The sequence below is a fragment of the Protopterus annectens genome, chromosome 16.part0, assembly GCF_019279795.1.
Source record: "Protopterus annectens isolate FY-2018-M chromosome 16.part0, PAN1.0, whole genome shotgun sequence".
NCBI classification, from domain to species: Eukaryota; Metazoa; Chordata; order Ceratodontiformes; family Protopteridae; genus Protopterus; species Protopterus annectens.
Genome location: NC_056750.1, coordinates 524,216,887 through 524,241,131, shown reverse-complemented (window position 1 = coordinate 524,241,131; position 24,245 = coordinate 524,216,887). Strand labels below are relative to the sequence as shown.

General features: G+C 40.4%; 1 protein-coding gene across 2 annotated transcripts in view; it reads left to right on the top strand.

The window, feature by feature from the left end:
* The window catches only part of LAMC3 (laminin subunit gamma 3), a 4,228,426-nt gene that overhangs the window by 2,058,039 nt on the left and 2,146,142 nt on the right, over positions 1-24,245 (top strand). For both annotated transcript variants that reach the window (XM_044058389.1, XM_044058388.1), the window contains one exon: positions 15,645-15,761. In XM_044058389.1, the coding sequence (XP_043914324.1) occupies positions 15,645-15,761 (117 nt within the window). The remainder of the gene's footprint in view (positions 1-15,644; positions 15,762-24,245) is intronic.

Below are 24,245 nucleotides of genomic sequence, written 5' to 3'. Positions count from 1 at the left end.
CTAAGTCAGATCCGGGGATCAGATCCATGATCCATTCATTGAGCAAGAATGAAAATGGACAACACAGATGCCTAATTATGTTGAGTAAATAACTTTTAGATGTTAAGTTGTCTATCTCGCCTTCATTCTTGCTGGATGGGTTCGGAGCCGACCTCGGCTCCGACTCAGCCACTCTAAAAGCTCGAGAGTTGGTTCCACCGGCTCGAGGCTCCCCTTATATCCCACAATGCTAGGCGGTATTACCTCAGATCTCGTTTGCCGCTACAGCTATCGAGGTGTGTTGCTTTTACCGGCTCCAGGTTAGTGTACCAAATAGTTTTAAAAATTTAGTAAACCCCTTTTAAATTAGTTTTCAGTTTTTCGGAGCGGGGACCTCTGGCTCTGCCTGACAGAGGTGCGTTTGAAATCATGCGGAGTGTGTTGGAACCTGGTTCAACTCCACAGTCGGCTCCGTCCGCCCCACCCTCTTCGGTGCCTCAGGTTATGTCTGCTCACTCCCTCATCCCAGACCGCAGAGAGCCAGCTCCTCAAGAATCCCCTGTGGGGATCTCATCCTCTTCCGAGGCCTCTCCTGAATTGGCAGGGGAGACACCTAGGAAGAGAAAGTGTAAGAGGAAGCACATAGACTCACCTGAGTCTGTCACCTCTGACACAGATTTAGAGGATTCCGAGGGTTCCCCCTGTTCCCCTTCTGAAGATGTCTCCTTTGCAGACATTCTAAAAGATCCTGAAACAGAGGGGAAATTGGCCAGCCCTTAACCCTTCGGAGGATGAATCTGTGTATCTTGAGGCATTTGGCTCTCGCCCTTCCACCTCCTGGGTGTCCCCCCCTTTGACCCCTCATGCAGGTGGTAGCTAAAAAGGCTTGGACGGCTCCTGACTCTGTGGACCCTACCCCCAGGAGACCTTCAAAGTTTATCGCAGCACCAGCAGATAAGCAATTTCTGACTAAGGGAGTTTCTGTGGATGCTATGGTGGTAGCTGCTGCCACTAAGAAGGAACTAGCTGATCCTTCTGTGCCTGTCCATCCTCCTAACAAGGAATCTAGGTCTATGGACAGGTACGGGAAGCGGATGTTTTCGTCAGCGACCTTTGCTATGCGTTCGCTGAACTACCTCTGTCATTTCACTCGTCTTCAAAGAGACCTGATCAAGGAAGCGAGTGAGATGTTAAAGGATCCTACAGCTGCGGGTTTTCAGGATAAGATGAACACTCAGCTGGCTACCCTAAATTCTATAGCTAACTCCTCCATGCGGCTGATGGAGCGAGCAGAGCCGCAGGGACAGGTGTGGCCTTACGCCGGCATGCCTGGATGCGGCTGTGCAATTTTGCGGACCCCTTTAAAACGTCTTTCACTAATTCCCCGTTTGATGGATCATCTCTTTTTGGTCCTCAAGTGAAAGAAACCTTGACAAGGTGTGAGACAGATGGCAAAACTCTTTCTGCCGTCGGAGTCCGTTTTTCTACTCCTTCTAGACCTTACCCCAAAGGCCAGAAAAGTGGAAAGATGTGGTTCTGCAAACAATCTCAAGGAACTTTGCCTGACGCACAGAGTCGGTTCCCCTCTAGAGGCAGAGGGGGGGAACAATAATGGTAGACGTCGCCCTAGAGGCAGGGGGGGTCCGCAGAACCAGGGCAATCGAGAAACTTTTTCCGATAAGCCCTTCCAGCATCCCTGAGGTGTTGCCCGACTGTCCACCTTCGGAGGCAGTCGGGGGAAGATTATCACTGTACCCAGAAGCCTGGCGATCCCTAACTCAAGACAAGTGGGTACAGTCCATCATTTCCGAAGGCTATTCCATTCCGTTCTTTCGCATTCCAAACCAATCCAAAAAATCTCTTCCAGATGTTCCACCCGCTCAAAGGGATCTTGCAGCATTGGAAATTTCAAAGCTGCTTGCAAAAAGAGCCATTCAGCCAGTTCCAGCAGACCAGCAAGGATCCGGAATCTACTCCAGGTTCTTTTTAGTTCCAAAGAAAACAGGGGACTGGAGACCAATTTTGGATCTCAGTATCTTGAACAAGTCTGTCAAGAAAACAAGATTTCGGATGGTCATGCTACAATCCATCCTTCCCCTATTGGGAAAGGAAAACTGGATGTGCTCTATAGACCTTCAGGATGCGTACTATCATATAAAAATGAACAGACGCTCCAGAAGATTCCTCCGCTTCAGGCTGGGACCCAGTCACTTTCAATTCAGAGCCCTGCCCTTTGGACTCACCACTGCCCCCCGGGTGTTTGCCAAATGCATGGCAGTGGTAGCTTCTCATCTGAGACGTCAAGGATTCCAGGTGTTTCCATACTTAGACGACTGGCTCCTCACAGCTCCTACCAAGCATCTTCTTCTGATTGCCAGAGACTACGCCTTTCGCATTTTTCAAAAGTTAGGTATCTCAATAAATTGCGAAAAGTCTGTTTTGTCACCTTGTCGTGTTATTACCTTCATAGGCGCAAATCTAGATACAGTCAACATGTCTGCAAGACTTACAGACCAAAGAATAGCAGACATACACAAACTGGTCTCCCTTCTATTCCACAGCAACAGAGTCAAAGTCAGATTGGTTCTGAAAGTACTGGGGATTATGGCGGCTGCTATCCCTCTACTTCTTTTAGCCAGATTTCACATGAGAATCCTTCAATGGATGCTCTTCACACAGTGGTCATACCAGCAACTTCCGATGTCTCACACCATTGTGATTATGCAAGCATGCAGGAATCATCTTCTTTGGTGGATTTCTTCCCCCCAGCTCTTCCTAGGATGACCCTTTGTCCTTCCCCCTCCGGTTGCTACTCTGACAACAGATGCCTCCCTGATCGGGTGGGGGGGGCATTATCAGGGCAGAACAGTCCAGGGCATATGGCAACCAATCAAACGCCACTTGCATATAAATGTTCTAGAGATGAGAGAAGTGCTTTTAGCGTTGCAAGCCCTTCAAGACTCTCTTCCCTTGGGACCGATAGCAATTCAGACGGACAACATGTCTGTAGTGTGGTATATCAACAAACAAGGCGGAACCAAGTCCTACCCCCTATGTCGAGAAGCACTCAGACTGTGGCAATGGGCGATTTCTTCTCAGCGGTTTCTGATAGCAACGCACATTCCCGGGAAGTCCAATCTTATCGCGGACAAGTTGAGCAGAGCTATCCTCATGCCTCACGAGTGGTCTCTGAAAGATTCCATCTTGGAGAAAGTTTTTCTCAAGTGGGGTCAGCCTTGCTGCGACCTTTTTGCTACTCCCCAAAACAGCAAGTGCAAAGATTATTTCACCCTCTTCCCCTTACCAGGCCAGCCCAGCAGAGACGCTCTAGTCCAAGTTTGGCCCCGGGGACTTCTGTATGCATTCCCTCCCTTCCCACTAATCTCTCAAGTGATACAGAAAGCTATCGCTCAGAAGGCCTCATTGATCCTCATTGCTCCTTACTGGCCTCGACAGGTTTGGTTCCCCTTTCTACATCAGTTTCTGTTGAGGCAACCCTGGCATCTGGAGCTAGTTCCAGATCTTTTGATCCATCAGTCGGGTCAGTTTCATCGCTCCCTCACATCTTTGAACCTCACTGCTTGGTTCCTCCAGTTCCTACCTTAGCCAGGCTTCCTCAAATATCTCACACTGTTCGAGATATTTTGATAGCTTCCCATAAATCTTCCACTCGAAAGATTTATCTTAGTAAGTGGAAACGTTTTGCCTATTGGGCTCAAGGAAGGGACTTAGATCCTTTCACTGCTCCCATCCAAATAGTTCTTGATTTTCTAGCTGAACTCTTTCACGCAGGTTCATCTCCTTCTACTCTCAAAGTCCAATTGGCAGCTATATCTAACTTTCATGTGGGCATTTCAGATTCTGCCATCATGTCTCACAAGCTTTGCAAAGCTTTTTTGAAGGGAGTTTTTCTTCTCAGACCTCCTATAAGAAATCCTCCTCCTTCTTGGGACCTTAATTTAGTTCTCACTTCTTTGATTCTTCCCCCTTTCGAACCTGCAGCTTCCTGTTCATTGAAATTGCTATCATGGAAGACTCTCTTTTTGGTAGCCGTTACTTCAGCTAGAAGGGTCTCAGAACTTCATGCTCTCAGCTGTCGACCACCGTATCTATTGTTTCATAAAGACAGAGTATCCTTACGAACCAATCCATCTTTTTTACCTAAAGTAGCTTCTGCATCTAACCTAAATCAAAGCATTGACCTCCCTGTGTTTTTTCCTAACTTTTCTAATAGGTCTGAACAAAAATTGCATTGGCTAGATGTTCATCGTCAGTTAAGGTATTATTTGGATAGGACCAAACAGATCAGAAAAACTGACCAGTTGTTTGTCTCTTATGCAGAAGGCAGAAAGGGACTTTCAGTTTCGAAGGTATCACTCTCCAGATGGCTAACATCTCTGATTTCCTTTGTTTATGAAATTAGACACCAAAAGCTGCCTAACAAACCTAAGGCCCACTCCACCAGAGCTTTGGCTACTTCTATAGCCTTCCAAGACAGGCTGCCTATTGACACCATTTGTGCAGCGGCTACTTGGGCTACTCCTCACACTTTCATTTCTCATTATAAGTTGGATTTAGCTTCTAGACATAGAGCTAACTTTGGTTCCACTGTTCTCAAGAGTCTGTTCCGATAGGCCACCCGGGACAAGGTGCTAGGGACGCGGTCCCATCCAGCAAGAATGAAGGCGAGATAGACAACTTAACATATAGAAGTTATGTTCTTACCATAACGTTCCATGTTAGTTGTCTTCTTCTCGCCTTCTTTCTTGCGTCCCACCCTCCTTCCCCCTAGCCTGGACAGACCTAGAGGAGTTTGATTGTGACCTCTCTTTCTACCACCTCTATTTTATATATGTATATGCTATACTATGCATATATTCCTTCATCAGGTTTCAGGTCACCTTCTTCCTTTCTTTTTATAGAGGTGGGTTTTACCATTTCCAGTAGTTCTGGATTTATTATTGGCTGGGCCTAGCTTACAAATGAGATCTGAGGTAATACCGCCTAGCATTGTGGGATATAAGGGGAGCCTCGAGCCGGTGGAACCAACTCTCGAGCTTTTAGAGTGGCCGAGTCGGAGCCGAGGTCGGCTCCGAACCCATCCAGCAAGAAAGAAGGTGAGAAGAAGACAACTAACATGGAACGTTATGGTAAGAACATAACTTCTATTTATAGTTCATTGCAGGCTAGAGGGTATCCACATTTCTTTATATTTAGACAACTTGCTTATCTTTGCAGCGTCTTGTTCTAAATGTCAGAAATCTCTGTCTTGGGTGTGAGATCTCTTATACAAGCTGGGATTCCAAGAGAACATTCAAAAGTCTTTCTTGACTTCTTCACATAGGATTGTGTTCCTTGGATGTCAACTAGACACCTCAGTCCAAAGAGTTTTTCTTCCACAGGAAAAATAGATCTTTATTTATATTCTTCCACAGGAAAAATAGATCTTTATTTATATCTATGTCTAACATTTTCCTCTCAAACTTTGGTCACTGCTAGGGAATACCTCAAGATTTTGGTCTAATGGCATCTATAATTCTCATGATACCTCTGGCAAGACTCCACAAGAGACAGATACAGTGGTATCAAATCTCTTTGGTCCCAACATAAGCACCCTTAATCTTTTCATATCTCAGATATCCTTAAATCCAGGTATCCTCTTCTCCCACCACTACTCCAAAGCAGTCAGTCACCACAGACTCTTCAGTTTTTGCTTAGAGAGCAACTTCAGGAGGGATAAAATTGCAGGGAGTGTGGGACACAAAGGACAGATGCAAGCATACAAATATCAAGAAGAAGCTTGTCCTGATCAAGTCACTCAACTCTCTGAAACCTCTTTGGTGTCTGTACCTCTTCAAGTCATTACAGATAATACCACAGTCATGTGATACATCAACAAGCAAGAGGGAACCAAGTCATACCCCCTTGATAGACTAGCTGTGTTACCTTGGGATGTAGCTTCACAGCACAGTCTCACTCTACAGGCATCCTACATTATGTCAGAGCAAACCTGTGTGACAGACAAGCTGAGCAGAACAAGGGCAGACTCACGGGAATGGAAACTAGATTGGGGGAGGAGCTCCAAGATATGTTCCATCTGTGTGGAACTCCACAGCTAGACCTCTTTGTCTCCTCTCTGAGCAATCAGCTGACAAGATTCTGTTCCAGGACTCCATGCAAGAATGTCTGGAAGACAAATGCGTTTTATTTTCCTTGTCAGGAATGTTCTTGTATGCTTTTCTACCCTTTCCACTAATATCCAGGATACTTCTGAAGATTCAGAAGGAATCCCCCAAAATTAGTGTGGTGACTCCCTTTTGGCCCAGGCAAACATGGCTCTCCTTTCTTTTGGAAATGGCCAGTGGTAATTGTTACAAGCTTCCTCATGGGCTGGAAGAACACAAGAACATGGGTGTTTGATACATGGTGACAGTCATTTTCATTTGACTGCCTGGATGATAGGGTCTTAATTCCGTTTAGGCACCTGTTTACTGAGGACATGCAGCAGTTACTAGCTGAGGCAAGAAAGTCTGCTACTAGAAAGCCATACATTAACAAATGGAAAATGTTTTCTAGTTGATGCCAACAACATAACCAGCATTCATTCAGGTCTAGCTGTTCTCTGAGTTTCAAATATTTATTTTGAGTTACTATCCTATGAGTTTCAAATATTTATTTTGAGTTACTATCCTATGACCTCTTTTTTCTGCCATCAAGGTTTATTTATCAGTCATTTCAGCATACTTGCCCATGTATCCTCCTCTTTCAGTGCAGTTTCATGTCAAAATGTTCTTGAAAGAGGTTTTGCATAAAAGGCTTCCAAGTAAATCGGTAACACCTTCTTGAGATCTTTATTTTGTGTTAAGAGAAGCTAACACTTGTTCTTTTTGAACCAGCCAACCTGTCTGACTTGAGATTCTTAACATGGAAAACAGTTTTACTGATTGCTGTGACCTCCTGCAAGAAGGGTTATCTGAGTTGCAAGTTGTTATGGTGTGTCAACCTTATTTTCCACAGGGGTGGGGTTTCTTTGAGAACTAATACTTCTTTTATGCCTAAAGTAGTATCCAAGTTTTCTTGAAGCCAAACTATCCAGCTACTCTTTTTCTTTCCTTAACATACAAATTAGGGAGAACGGATACTCCTTACATTGGATATCCTCAGACAACTTGGGTATTATCTTCAGAGAACTATATCTTTCAGATCATTGATCATTTGTTCATTTCTTGTGAGGGTAAGAAGATGGGACAGCCTATGTCAAAGCAGATTATTTCCAAATGTTTGCCAAAGGCTATTACCTTTTATTATACTCACCATAACAAAACAATTTCAGGCAAGGTCAACACCTACTCTACTAGGGCCTTGGCTTCACTTGTGCCTTTTCTGAAATATTCTAGAAGCTGTTACTTGGTTCTCTGTATGTATTTTTACAAAGCACTAATAGCTTGATTCCTTCTCCAGGTCCAGATCAAGCTTTGCTCATTCTCCAGGGGCTTATGAACACTTCTCCTTCTGCCTCCCAAATGTAGTTAGCTAAGGTAATCTACCCATATAGCTTAAACCACTGCAGCAGTGATCAATATTATGAACATAGTTCAGTTGTGCAAGTTGAAATTACCATAAAAGTAAATGTGACAATTATCACTGCTATAGTAGCACCCCCCTCCTGTTTTTTGGTGTGTTTTTTTATTCCATGGTGTGGACATCTATTTTTTTGTTGTTCCTAGCATTGTCCTTTCAGGGCTCAGCCTCCCTCTCTCTGCTGGCAGGAAAGCTCTGAAGGCCTTTGTGCCCAAAATTGTCTTTTAGTCAGCTCAGCTTGAGTTGCCTAGCAGACCAGACACATGGAAGGTGTACTGACACTTTGGAAGCTGGCTGACTAGCTGCTATATCCTTGGCAGGATATAAACCATATAGATAAGGTTACTGTAGCACTGATCATTCAAACATCTACTGTTGGTAAGTTCAACTTACGTAGCTGTACTATCTTAGGTTGGTGGATCCTATAATAGGCATATGAAATAAGAGTTTGTGTTTGGAAATTGATAAATGCCAATAGCAATGGCAAGGATAATTTCTTTCTGCTAAAGATGACAAGACTATGAATCAAGCTACCTCTACAAATTAGAGAGGATCTGAGTCTGTACAATAAATTCAAGTAGGTTTTGATTTTTTTCTGCTGAGGCCTTCCTGCCTTGGCCTTGGACTACTGGAAAAGTACTCTCATATGGCATTAACTAAGGTTCTAAGCAGCTCATATCTAATACTGTAACATTGAGAGGGCTGACAGATTCACCTCCAGTCTCGATCAGCCCATAAACAGCTGCCTAGAAAAGTCCATATCCATCCTCCATAAACATAATGGTAAATTCAGGAATACAGCTGTCTGTTGGACATATCCTGTATTAATAAACTGCAAAGAAGTATTAGCACCATATTGAGTACTGGTCTCGCTCTCATTCTTACACAAAAACTGATAAAAAGAAATGGAAATGTACCAGTGAAGGAAAATAATGAAAAGTTGTAAACTATCCCCATCCCCTTCTTCAAAACCACACAGTAACATGCCAGTAAGGAAATTAAGAGCACTATTAGAAAATGTAAAGCAGAGTACAAAGTAAAGGTTTCTGCTGATACCAAAGTAAACTACAACATTTTCTTTATCTATGTCAGGAAATTAGAGTAACATCCAATAGTGCACTGAGCTCATCCATAATAGTGTCACATATTCCAAGACCAAGGATATAGCCAACATATTAGTAAACAAAGTTAGTTTTACCACTATCCCACCTACAGTGGATATAAAAAGTGTACACACCCCTGTTAAAATGCCAGGTTTTAATGCTGTAATTAAATCAAAAGTTGTTTCAACAAAGTATTAGTTTAAAGCTGTGCACACATGCAACCAGCTTATTCTATGTTTTTTATTTTTTATATTTTTCCCCTCACTGATTTGTTTTTCAATTGAATTGTACAGTTTATAGGTCACATTAAAGGTGGGAAAGTTTTGAAATGATTTACTGTGGTCTCATTTTTTTATATCACAAAATCCTGGCATTGTAACAGGGGTGTGTACACTTTTTATATTCACTGTACCTACATTGTTGCCCTGCTATTCCTGAAAATGTAGCTTCCCTTAAAATAATTTTGGAATAAGTCTTAGAATTCTTGTCAAAGACTAAATATATTATATGTATGTTTCCAGATAACATGCCATCTCATTAATGCGTAGTATGCACTACCCGAGCTTCTACTTAAACTGTCCAATCTCAGCTTATCTGCAGGGTTTGCATGTGATGGCTGGAGAACAATCACTATGATTCCCCTACATAAGGGTGTTTCCTGTACATACCCCGGTAATTATAGGCCCATCGGCATCACCAGCCTCATATGAAAAGCCATGGAACCCATTATAGCAGAACTCATTTGTGTAAACATAGGCAACTTAACTTATCTATGCCCCACTCAGTTTGGTTTTGTAAAGGACAGGTCTTTTCCCCTGAACCTAGTATACTTCTTTGAAAATAGCAAACTAAAAACTGAAAAGAAAACTTAAAAAAAATATAACTGAAGCAGCAGGAACTAGGAACGTTAACGTACTTTATTCACAAATTTATCAAACGTTAAGTGCTTTCGTCAATGAGACTTCATCAGAACCTAAGATTCCCTCTACAATGAATCTTTTATAGAGGCTATTAATTATTTGTTACTTGCCTAATTCAAACTCATTAACATCATTAAATACATTAAAATATGAAAACGTATGCAAAATGTAACATATATGTATGAAGTATATCACAGCAGCCGCAAATACATATTATTTCCATATTGGAATATACATATAAATATATAAAAAATATATTTTAAAATCATGTTACACTTCCAATTGATGTAACTTTAAAACAAGTAGAATTGAACAACACTCATTAAGCCCTGGTGGGTTAGTAGCATTTAATAATAGTTCCTACTTTAATTCACATTTGTTTGAGTGCCCCTTTCATCCTTTTGTATTTGTTTTAAAATAAAGAATTTAAACATGTGGGTGTGATAGAAAACTATATGCTTATATAGGGCATTAGTATTCTTTGCCATTTTAATATCTATTATACGCGTTTCTTGGACGATGTATATGATGTGATTTTAAAACACATTTTTTATATATTTATATGTATATTTCAATATTATGTAGAGAACATGTATTTGTGTCTGCTGTGATATACTTCATACATATCTGTTACATTTTGCATATATTTTCATATTTTAATGTATTTAGTGATGTTAATGAGTTTGAATTAGGTAATTAACAGATAATTTATAGCCTCTTTAAAAAATTAATTGTAGAGGGAATGTTAGTTCTGATGAAGTCTCATTGACAAAGAGGGAATGTTAGTTCTGATGAAGTCTCATTGACGAAAGTGCTTGACTTCTTTGAAAATGGTACTCAAGCTGTGTGCAGTGGTCAATATGTACATGCTGCTTATCTTCACCTGGCTAAGGCTTTTGATCCCCCCATGCTGTTGTCATGAAAAGTTAGGCAAAATTAAAGTAAACCCTCTCATTGTCTGTTAGATCATAATTTGTCTAGCCAACATATCCCAAGTTGTGAAAACTGCTGGTACTTTTTTTAATGTAAAATTGTAACTAGTGGGCTACCACTATGATAAGTGCTTAGCCATATTCTAACTAGCATTTATTTTGCATTTATCCAAGCCAATATCTCAAAAGTGTGTTTAACACTGCAAGCATGGCACTGTTATACTCTCATCCACCGATACTAAACTGATCCAACAAGGGCTGAAATATTTATATACGTAGTGTTAGCATTGCCACCTCACAAGAGGTTCTCCTGTTTGATCCTCAGCTGGGGTGCCTTCTGTGCGGAGTCTGCATGTTCTCCCTGTGGTTGCATGGGTTTCCTCCAGGTGCTCCGGTTTCCTCCCACATCCCAAAGACATGCTGTAGGTGGATTGGATACTCTAAATTGTCCCTAGGTGTGAATGCGTGTGTGTGTGTGTGTACCTTCCCTGGAAGGCTGGGTGCTGGGCTGGCAACCCGACACCGTAAAACTCCACTGCCAATCATGAGTGGACAGGTGATCTGCTGTGGTGACCCCTAACCAGGAAAAGCCGAAAGAAGAAGTAGTGTACTAAAAGCAGTCTCTATGTAAATGCAAAAATATGCAGCATAACAGCATTTAGCAAAAAAGCCGCTCTTACATCATATGCTATAAGTGGGTACTCCTTTCAGACAACTGCACTACACTTGGGTATTTATGTTGATAACTATCTGTCATTCAACCATTGTTTCCACCATAGTCAAGAAATCCTTCGATCTGATCCAGTTAGTTTTCAAGACAATATCTTCAAATCCAAAGAAATCAACTTACCACTATATTCTTCCTTTATCCGACCCATCATTGGATACTGTACCCTCTTCACTATGTACATTTCTAAGGAAATTAAAAAATTGGAAAGGCCTCCACACTTTTTTCCAAGAAAATTAAAGACCTTAAATCCTTGAGCTATCTCAGTACAGTAGTGCAACTCTCCTTATAATAGTTTGTTAGTTATTCCCAAGTGACGTGTTTCTTGCTCTTCAAGCCATGAAAAACCCAATCCTGTCTGACCTTCTATTTTTTTCACAAAAACAGTGACATTGCCAACACCCACTCTAGGGACCTAAAGCTTCACCAGCCAATAAACAAGACATGCTGCGGTGTGGGTCTCTAGCTCAATGTATTCCCAAGCTATGGAATGAGTTATCTGTCCAGGTCAAGCAAACTACTACTTTGTTTGCCTTAAGGCTAGTGTTGATGATCGGATGGATATACAGAGATTTACATTAGGGTTATCATATACAGCCCTGCTTGATTAGAGAGAGGAGCACTATCAGGTGCTATTAAATAGTGGCAAGAACTTTTAATTGAATATACTTAAAGGTGTACATGGCTGAGCATGTTATGGTCCCTGTGATTGCTTGCCTTGTATTGCTCCTGCATTCCTATGTAATGCTGTTATGTAGTCGCCATAAACCATGAGAACACTGCTGCCTGTGCAGAACTGTTCACAGAAACTCTATACAAGCATTTTAATAGCTGCACAGAGGCAGCTGTACCCACCAGGAAGAAGTACAGAACTAACTCAAAAAACAAACCACTCTGGTGGAATCACAAAATCACTAGGCTGTATAACAGGAGGATTAAAATCATGGCAAAAATTAGGAGGTGCAGCACCCAGCAATATAAAAGCACTCTCATCAAACTGAACAAACAACTCAGAGGACAAATAAAGTCTACCAAAGCCAAATTTAAGGTAGGTTTGGCCTCCCAGGCCAAAGACAACCACAAAGCATTCTTCAGCTATGTCCGCAACCTCAAAGGCAATAAACAATTGTGTGCAGAGCTAATTTTGAATGGAGCCATCTATAATGAGTCAGAAGATATAGCAAACCTCCTGGCTGATAAATTCAGCTCCAACTTTACCCCTCTCTCCCCCTCAACCTTCCCAAAGGAAATATAAAATTTAACTCCCCTTACTATCACTAGGGAAAACAGGTCCTTAATGCTCTCTGTAAGACCAAGAACACTGCATCAATGGGACCAGACTATGTCCTAGGATGCCTTTTTAAACAGCATGAAACATAACCTATCAGGGCCTCTAAAATTACTATATAACTGTAGCCTCCAAACAGGCTTTGTGCCTCATGAATGGAGAAAGGCAACAGTCATCACTCTGCACAAAAGTGGGCCAGCTACAGACCCTGGAAACTACAGACCCATAAGTCTCACAAGTCTTATATGTAAAGCCATGGGAATGATCACTAGACATATAGTAAACCTCCAGAAACTGGACCCAACACAGTTTAGTTTCGTCAAGGGCAGATCATGCCTACTCAGCTTGGTGGACTTCTTTGAGAAGGTCACCAAAGCAATGGATGAGGGCAAAATCATTCACACTGTCTAACTTGATCTGACCAAGGCATTTGACAGAATATCCCACTCAGGCATTATTGACAAATGCAAGTAGTTAGGTACAAACCCATAAGTCACCCAGTGGATAGGCAGCTGGGTCACAGACAGGACCCAGGAAGTTAGAATTGGGGAGTCCACCTCTACAAAGAGGTTAGTCACAAGTGGAGTCCCTCAAGGATCAGTCCTTGGACTGCTTCTTTTTGGTATTTACTTCTCAGAAGTCAAGGCCAATGTCAGTGGTCTCTGGCTGACTAAATTTGCAAATTAGAAACTGGCATTGAAACTCACACTGACACAGATGTTCTCCAGGAGGGGCTGACACAGACAAACAATTGGTGTCAGAGCCATGGACTAAAACTATATGCCAAGAAATCTATAATAGTATCCTTTGGGAAGTCATCCAACCCTGGTAACTATCATATTGACAAGACACCCCTTAGAGTTGACCCAGTAGTCAGGGACTATAAGACACACACAAATATTAATCTAGCCTTTAACCATGACATGTCTACAGTGGGGAGGAAATCATTCTATGCTGCGCAACTTATAAACAAAAGTGTGGTATCTAAATCCAAGGAAGTCATTGTTCCATTGTATTCAGCATGCATCAAACCTATCATGCCCCCTTTGCTATGTACCTAACCAGGCATATCCAACAATTGGAATGTCCACAGAGGTTCCTCACTAAAAGAATGCAGGGCATAAGAAACACATCCTATGCAGACCACCTCAAGGCCCTATCCCCTGTATTCTGTCTCCTACAGGCTTTTGAGAGGAGATCTATGCCTGGAATACAAGGCATTTTCAGATCCTACCCTAATGGACCTCCTGCATATCCATAAAATAAACAGCACCAGAATTACCTGTTCTAAAGACTTAAACCTTGCCTGTGATATAAGTAGGCCCTGCTGGAGAGATAAGTAGGTATCCCAGAGACTACCCCATCTGTGGAACAGGCTCCCCATCCATGTGAAGCAGAGTTCCTCCCTAACGCGACTCAAGTGCAACTTGAGCAATTGGATGGGAAACTGGAAATTCATCTCTGGTTTGTCACCTATGTCTCTAATGGACACAGGTTACCTGTAAATGGTTCATCTCCCACACCCATGCTTGCACTTATCAAGTGTATCAGAACTTGTCAGAGATTTGGAATGCATGGCTAGGCTTAAAAAGGCCCTTGTGATAATTAGCCTAGTAAACACCTATGAACCTATAAACAGACTGAGATTCAGTATGTGTTTTTGTAAGTGGTGCACTAGAGTGAATGTAAAATTAGGTGAATGCACTTGATTGTAGATACACAGATGCAGGATACCTGAGGCAGACACTGATAACCGAGGAACAGTACAAATAAATTCTTAACTAAGTTTTAAATTAGTAATGCATTCCAGAAAAGCTCTGGAAGACACAAATGAAATACTTGAAAGCACAGAAAATCAGCAGCACAAGAAAGGAGATAGTACCTTCTGTATGTGGCTCTACTACACTGCTCTGACCTCAGTTAGAATAAAGCTTTTGGCTGTGTGGTCCTTTCTTCATGTGAGCAGTGTACACATGATGAAACTGGATGTTGTCAAGAATACTAGGGCTTAGTAAAACGCAATGATTCAAAATAACAGTATGTCAACAAACTCTATCCTGGGTACTTGGGTGTGAGTCCTTGGACAGCTGTATGTATATTGTGTGACTTAGTCACTTTTTAAGCTTAACAAACCTCCCATCTTACTTCTGAAACAGGTATCCGTGATCAACATGCTATTAAAATAGCACAAGCAAGAAAATAAGCTGAGTTTGTATCTCTTTGAGTACAGTCATAGTTCTGTCTCTTGAGTTTTAAAATATTTTTAAAAAGTAGCTCAAGCACTAACATTCTTTTCTCAATGGAAAAAGTTTCAGTGATAGGGCAAAGTAGGGTGCTAATTAATGAAAATATTCTTCATGAACAGTGTGGACCCATGCTGAAGTAGCTTACTCATTGAAGTAGCAGAGCAGGAAACAAGTCTCAAGTGGCAGTGCATGATGGTAATATTAACAAGGAAACAAAGATATGAGGACCACCTACCAAGTCAATACTCTCTAGGGGTGGGTCATGTGCAAAGTAAGCAGGATGTACCCAATTTCCTTATCTGCATGCTCTGCAGATAAACTCTGGAGACTTACCAAAGCTAATCTGTTCTGTCTGGGAATTTATTATCCTGCATTTCTTAACTTGCTCAGAGGCATAATAAATATCTGTTTTAGTTGAACTGGATGTGTACAGCTTGTACAGTTTTTTTTTTTTTTTTAATTCTGATTTTTTGCTATAATTAAAAATAAGTTCTTCGAATATCTCTTAATACCGTAAATTATTATTACTTGGCCTATTCTTACCACATGTAAAGCGAGTGTTATTTAGGGAGAAATCTCACAGTGGCTAACTTTGACTTATATTTTCATGCACGAAACAAAGTAAAATTTCTTGTTTCATCTGCCCATCTGACATCAATGGAGTTGACACTTCGCAAGTAACTGTTTGCTTTAGTAAGTACTGGGCCCTGCATTTTATCATCCCTTTCTTTAGCAAGATAGCATCTCCAAACTTTAGTAAAGGAAGAAATGGTCACTAGTTTGCAATGTTTTGCATAAAAAATGTTGCATAGCCCTCATACTGAAACATAGAGGAAGAATTATGTGTGTGATATTTGTGTATTTATAGGTACAGATGGCTGGAGAGAGCAGTATAAAAATGGCAGTGAATACCACCCCGTCTGGACCACAGGTCAAATATCACTTCAAGATGATAGTGAAGGATGGAGTTACTTCATAGCACCAGGTAAGTTTAAAATAAAATCTGTCTATTCTTGCTGATGGACATTCACAAATGACATTATAGTTAAAGGCTGACAATTTGATGAAGATGCTGGTCTAGTCATAGCACAGACTGCTGCCACCTTTGCTGATAATGTATGTTATATACTAGTTTGTTCTATTCTTTCCCTAGAAAATCAGGATTCTTTCCATTTCATACCTCTTTCCATTTCACCACCTGTTTATCCTATAATGTCAATTTTGCTTCCTGTGGGATTTCTAAAAATCACGACTTACACAAGCAGGTAGTACGCTTTATAAATTCCTAAAGCATATGGTTGGGCTGCTGGGAACTCTTTTACAAATGAAGAATGCCTCCTGCATCACAAGAGGGCATATGTGTGCAACAAAGTATATAGGATGCAGAAAATGGATGCCTATCTAATGATACTTCTCCTCAGTGCCTTCTTAGTATTGTAATGTCTCATACATTATTTAACATAATTTCTCCTCAGTGTCATCATAGCATTCTCATATCTGGCACCTTAAAAGGAAGTATTAAAATATGAATCATGGCCTTCATACCCCAGACTCCTGTTTTCTGTACTGATGATTGTACAGAAAGGTCTGAATTGTTGAGTTGAGTATATTTTTTAAAGATTCATGTCATATGCCTTCATTACCCAGTGTGCTGAAATATTTTTAGTGAAAATATGTATACCTCCCAGAATACCTTAATAAAGTGTGGTTTAGAGATACCTTTGTACATATTTCTGTCTTTATTCAAGGTCTTTCTAGGTATTTAAATATGCATTTAGTATGAGACTTTTGCTATTTTCCTTTCATGTCATTTGGTACCTATACCTATGGTAATAACACATCAGCTGTTGCTTGTTAACAGCAACAAATCTTAATACAAAGAGGAGTAGTAAATATTATATGGATTACTATCTCACACTTGGGTTATAGGAATTCTCATAGTGGAAAGCTACAGTTAAACTTACCAGAACTGACTGTTTTATTTACTTCCATTTATAGGGTTGAGAAATAGATTAGAGCTTACAGGCTTTGTTTCCTCTTAGCTCCCAGGGCTACATACAACATAGCTGTTGTGAGCTGCCTCCTGTTGTATCCCCTTGGTGATAGTGTAGCCTGTGAGAAATTGTTTGGAGAGCTGCTGTTTAACCTTTACTAGAACAGGCTGATTTAATTCCCCTTGCTTCCAGGGGCTACTTAAAACAAGAGTATTGTAAGCCACCTCCTGCCATAACCTCCTGGTGATGCTGTACCCTGTGAGAAATCATGTAGAGAACTGCTGCTTAGCTTACTAGAACAGGCTGTTTTTATTTAATATATTTTCTTTTATTTTCAGCCATGTGCAGGACTAACAAGTAGACTAGAGCTTGTATGCTTGATCTTTTTGTCTCCCGGGGTTACCTAAAATAAAGGATCTTGGGAGCAGCCGCATGCTGTCTTCAGATGGTTGGCTGTTCTGTTGCAATGTGTGAAGAACTGCGCTTTAACTTTATTAGAACATTTCTAACTAAATTAGGTTATCACATAAAGGAATGAATGACTGATCACAAAAGATGCATTGTTTACAAAATTGGATGTAAACAAAGGGAGACAAGACAAATAATAACAGTCACCCTTTTAAACTATTTTACTGGATTTTTTTTTAACTTAAACTGCTTATATCAGCACTGGTATGATATAAATGTTTGCTCCAGGGCTTATTTTTATGCTTTAAGGGCATTAATATGTTTTAAGAAGATGAAATGATCAATTATGCCTTGACTGACTTACAGTGGCATACGTTTTTAAGATTATGTGGACTTTATGACAATTATTATAAATTTTATTTAACTGGTTCATACTTCAAAACTGGGCATACAGTCTAGGAGACACTGATGAGCTTAGCCCAGTATTCTTAGCTGTGTCAGAGCACTGTCTTGTTTAATAACTTGCTCAGAGTCACACAGTAGGTAAATGGAGGCCTGGTGAATCAAACAGGAAGCAGCTTTTTGATAGCTCATCATCATAATCCCTTGTGCTCACTGTCAAGTACCAAAGGAATGTGAAAGGATTGAGAGGTTTGCCCCAGCAGAGAATGAAGTGGTTTTCCAAGTGGTACACTCCCATGACAAGCAGATAATAGTTAAGGAAAAGGGTGACGCAGCTTTCTGGGGTCAGGTGTGTCAGGGACTGGTACATGATGTCAATGCCATGGATGGTCACAGCAGAAAAATGCTGCAAGTTCAACCTACGATACTGCATGTGTGGAACAAGATGCATGCTATTTCCAGGGTCAGAATAACCACGGGGGGAGGACAACTGACACAGAGAATCCTTACAAAGATGGATGAGTTCCTGCTATCCCTATCTAGTGACAGAGACTGCACACTTTTACATGAGGAGGCTTAACACTGACCCTGCTGTAACAACCATACACATACCTCTCTTCCAGGTAAATCAGAGAAGCAGCATCCATGACCTGCACCGCAAACTAATTGTGTCCTTTGACATTATATGTTTTTTGTACATTCACAGCATGTATATCTGGGTGTGCCACATAGAGATGGGATGTCACCTATGTCTCTCCATAGCCTCAAGATTTTCTGTTTTTGCCATCACTAGTGTAGTTAGTTTGAGGCTTTAGCACTGTAGGATACCTGATGATGGAAGCCTGTCTATAGCACAGTTAGCAACACAGTGGCACTATTGTCAGTTGTAGCAATGGATGACCCACTACTACTCATATCTACGATACTGCATGTGTATCTTGCTCAGAGTCACACAGTAGGTAAATGGAGGCCTGGTGAATCAAACAGGAAGCAGCTTTTTGATAGCTCATCATCATAATCCCTTGTGCTCACTGTCAAGTACCAAAGGAATGTCAAAGGATTGAGAGGTTTGCCTCATAGAGGCAGCCTGTACTTATTCTCCATCTTCAGTATTTACTGGTGGCTGTCCTGCCCATGAAAGCCTGGACAGAATGCCTAGTTCTCCCTTGCACATATGTCAGCAGTGGTGTCTGGTGTGAAGTGCCACAATGATACCCTGAAGGGATAAGGCCGTCATTGATCCCTCAGGCCTAGGCCTGGAGCCCATGGTCATGACCAGTGGTCCAGTGACTTCACTATGGGTACACCCCACAGGGCCAGCCACTCATGCCCATACAGTTTCACAGCATCCACCACCTGTAGGGCCATACTAAATGTCATATATGCATCCATGAAGTGCTGTGCCATCTTTTGCACAGGTGGCTTCCCATCCTAGTACTGCAAGGTCATGCAGACTTTCCAGCCAAAATTACCTCTGGGGAGTTCAACTGTGTCCCTAGTGTGCTACCTAATTTTCCCCAGTGACACAGTTTGTACCTGTCTACTATAACTGCTGCCATAACCAATTCATCCTATCACCTATGTTAGCATTGCTGTGTCTTGTCACTGTACCCCATTCTACCAGTGCAAATGATGCCTTCTCCACATGTGTGGGTCAGCTAATGACTGATGCACAGAGCAAACAGACAATGCCCTGTACTGTATAGCCTAGGTATAGAATTGTATGCATCAGTTTTATTGTACTTTGTCTCTGTTATTGCCCATATTTATGAATGATACTCTGACGTCCCCACTGTGGGCCAGTAATCAAGGAACCTGAATCCTCACCACAGACACTGAAGAGGGATGTTAACTTGAAATACAGATAGATACAGCCCGTATTTCTAAATGCAGACCTCTCTGCATCAAGCACAATTTCCCATAAGAGCACACAGAGAGCACACTCAGTCCGGGGCCCAGATTTCTCTGTCTGTCTACCTCCACATCCCCAGTAAGACTCCCTACTGGAACAGCTATAGGGTGAGACTTCACCTGAGTGTCCAAGCCAAATCCTCAAGCACCCTCTCTGTGAAACCAGTGTTTCATGTCACTGCTCCAAGTAGCTGACAGGCACACTTTGAGATTTGATTTTCACATACACTCACACACTTGGGAAAGGCTGACACAGATTTTCTAGCTATGTCCCCTTCTGCCCAAACTTTAAGGTAGTTAACCTGCCACTAGACACTCCAAAGCCATCTACTCTAAGACTCATCTAAGGTTACCCAATTATACTGAGGGAAATTAATATTAATACAAATGATAATGTTGACCAAACAACCAGGCTTTTAGGAATGGCCACGGTGTCACCAACAGATATAAGTACTCTCAATGGTTAAAATATTTTCTAAAGGACCAGCCACAATGACAAGTTTAAATATATTTAACAATAAAAAATAAGACATGAAAATGCTCAATATCTCTGTACAGTAAACACCAAAGTTTCAGGCACAGGAAATATTAAAAATAACACCGCTGAAAAGATTCAGACTGTACAGGAAAGCAATACTTAACTATTGTCACTATATTTTTTGGGTCTATATAATACACCGAACATTCAAAATGTCAAGTGTTCTAATATTGAACCCTAGCAATCGAAAAAAAAAACATTGAACGTTCAGAACAGTGATTTTTTTCTGAGGGAAAAAATTTGCTGTTCCAAAACACATACATACAACACAAGTGCACCAAACAAATAGCAATCCACACACATACACCTAAACTCTAACACCTAACCCTACACTAAACTATACAAACACCACTAACTATCCACTTACCTTAACCCAAATCCTAACCCTAAAGTCCATCACTATCACACAGTCACCTCACCCGCGCCCTAACCCACCTAACCCACCCTAACCACATGTCCACACAATCGCACACTTACCTGACCTGCATCCTAACCCACACATCCACACAATCGCACACTTACCTGAACCTGACCCGTAACGTTCCACCAAAGCACTGAAAATACCGAAGCAACAGAAACAGACAACCAAATTCTTTCCCTAGGAAAGAATTTGGTTTCGTGTTACTTCGATATTTTCAGCATTCGCTGAAAACGGGTCGATATTAGAACAAAAAGAACAATCCAGGAGAACAGCCAGAAACCAGGGAAATATAAAACTTTAATCCAACCCTCAAACAATAACTTGTCCGAAGACAAAGAAATGTTGTTAACATTCTTGAGAAACAAACAAATCAGAATTATGAAACTGGACAAAGGCAGAGGGGTGGTTTTGATGTACATTGATGAATACAATATGTATATCCACAATATTTTACAGGATTCTGAGTGCTACACTGTAGTGTCACATAATTAAATAAACATTGCTTATTCCAAAATTAAATATTTGTTGACTGACCACTTGCTTCAGGGTTGTATTAATGAGAAATTGTTTAATTTTTTACATGTGGATTGCCCTAAAATCCCAGTTATATTTGGAATTCCCAAGTTTAACAAAGGTATCGAGGCTCTCAAGTTCAGACCCATAGTGGCTGGGGCAGGGAGCATTACCTAACCTTTGGGCATTTTTGTGGATTCTCAGTTAAAGAAATTTATCAACAACATAATGCATATTATAAAAGATTCCTGGGACTTTTTGAAAAAAATTACCACAGATAAAATTGATGCTAGCATCTGGTTTGCCACTCTTGATGTGGTGGAGTTATTTTCTAGTATTCCCCATAATACAGGGATGGAATGGTTTAGTGAAATTTTAAGTTCCGAAGCAGGACTAGGAGGTAACGTGACAAATTTAATTCTTGACCTCACTGACACAATTCTTAGAAACAATTTTTTATATTTTAATGGTGATTTATATCAACAAAGGAAAGAGGTTGCCATGGGGGGCCCTGGGGGCCCTTGTGCCCCCATTTACGCCAATTGTGTATTGTACTACTGGGAGCAAAAATTTGTGTTTAACACCCCCTGGTATCAATACATCACTTTTTATACCCGTTATTTGGATGATATTTGCGTACTGTGGAGGGGTACTAAAGAATTGTTTGAGGAATTTATGATTCATTTAAACAACAGTACTGATTTTTTGAAATTTACTTTTACTATTAACGAATCTATTATTAACTATTTGGATGTTTCTTTATACAAGGATCCTATTAATCGCTGTTTTCGTTCAAAGCTATATAGGAAATCTACCTTTTCTAACACCTATTTGCATTTCCATAGTGCACATCCTTACTCAGGAAAAAGGGATTGTGAAAGGTCGATTGATAAGAGCATCTCGAATGACCAGTGACTATTCAATACTTCAAGAATTTGACTACATTTGTTCCCTTTTTTTAGAAAGGGACTACCCTGAATCTCTATTGGTGGATCTAGTAAAGGAAGTACTGGACAACAGGGAAAGCAAGTTCTTTCCATTATTAGGGTTATGTCAGTTAGACGTAGTTCCAGGTAATAAGAGGAGGTTCTTTATAATCATTCATTTATCCACACTTTTTCCTCTACTTCCCATCTAGTAGAAGAAACTATTAAAAAATATTGGCCATTATTGAAAGTGAATGAAGAAACAGGGAAATATATTCATGTGCAACCCTCTTTTATTAGAAAGAGAGGTATGAATTTAAAGGACCTTTTTGAGGCGAAAAAAGTCAACCATAGAGTGGCAAACAAAGCCAAAAGGGGTACATTCAAGTGTGGTGCTTGCAGTCATTGTAAATTTATCTTACAACAGAAGGAAATTAATATTCCTTCGAGAGGTATTAGATTCATGGCTTCCAGCCACTACAACTGTGGTACTAAGGGCATAGTGTACATTGGTATTTGCATCAGTTGCAACAGTTTTTATATAGGTAAGACCACACGTACACTTAGAAAAAGAATTTATGAACACTTATATAAAATTTCCAAGGAAAAGGAAACTAATGCCTTTTTTAAGCACTCTTTAACATGTAGTAACATGAATATTAGATTTTCAGTATTGGAATAGATTGCTGTGGACCCCAGAGGTGGGAATTGGGAGGCTAGAATTGAGTTCTGAGAACTGTTTTGGCAGTTAAAAACTGATGCAGGTAGACCACCAGGTTTAAATGACCATTTAAGCATCACTAGTGTGTTGAAATTAAGATGAGCTAAGCTGTGATTTTTTATACTGAAGAAGTTTTTCAATAAATGTTTTTAGGTTTGTCAAACATTGAATTTTGGGTATCAGTAGTAGTAACATTTTTTAGATTTTTTACGTTTGTTTACAATCTTTTTATTTTTATTTTTATTTGTTTATGATATTTTTGGATGTGAGTGTGTTGTAATTCCAGCATGGAGTATTTATTTATTGTTCAAAAAAAATTTGTATGGTGCATTAAGCTTTGGGGAGAATGCATTTATGTTTGTATTTTTTCTAATATTTTTCATACATATTCATATGTCTTTAAGGCATATCTAGTGTTTTTAATAGCAATACGGCCTTAAGAAAGGCAATCAATTAATCTGTTAATATACCTATTTAAATGGGTTGGAATGGCTGTTTAATTAGTTCTGAGGAAGCTTTGCATTGAGCAAGGTGAAAGCGCGCTTAACTCTATTCATCCGGATATTTGTATTTTTGGATTGTGTGGATTTATTGTACCTTTGACTGTGCTAAGGTTGGATTAAAGTTTTATATTTCCCTGGTTTCTGGCTGTTCTCCTGGATTGGCGTTCTTTTTGGCTTTGGTCTCTTTTTCGATATTAGAACACCCGACATTTCAAATGCTCAATGTTCTAATATAGACCCTATTTTTCTGACTGATCTAGGGAATAACTGTTCCTACTTACTTAGATGAAGTAGGTGAGGGATCCTTCTATGTCAGGTTCCAAGAAACAGACTGCCTTGAGACTTCTGTCTCACCTAATATTAAACCATTATTTCTATACAGAATGACATGACATACATATGGTCATCTGATGTCTGGTTTCTATGCAGCCCCCCATTGCTAGAAACAGCCAGGAATTGGAACCTACATGTCAATAATACACACATATGAGCATTGCTCAGATCTGGTGCAGCTTCTGGAAGTCATAAAACAATTACAAACTTCTACTGTTCCTACAGAGACTAACAGATCATGCTTCTTTCAGACATTGTGTCTCTGGCTTCATTCAAAATTGTGAGAGAACATCTTAATGGAATAGGCCCAGTAAATTAATTTCTTACTATTTTCAAAATTTAGCTGGAGCTGAGCTTAAACACTTCTCTTCCAGTATCCTGTCTTAACATATATATATATATATATATATATATATATATATATATAAAATTTAATTCCGTTACAATACAGTCGGGACCCACTGTTGGTACATTTTTACACAAGCAACTTTACAAATCCATTTCCAACACAAGCACTGTACAAATCAGTTTGATATTCAAATAACATATAATTCTTTATTAAATTCCAGCTAGCTATATTGGCATATGTTACACATCCACTGTACTACTTCTCCTGGCATAGCTGGCAATACATCACATTGTCACAGAGACACAGCTTCTTTGCCATTTCTACTGCATATTATGCCTAACTCAGCCTCACATAGAGCTGCAGTGGAGCCAGTTCCTCAGTTGACAACTCACCCAGCTCCTCTTCCTTGTTGGCTGGGGTCTGAATGGCACTTCATTGGAGTAGATGTGC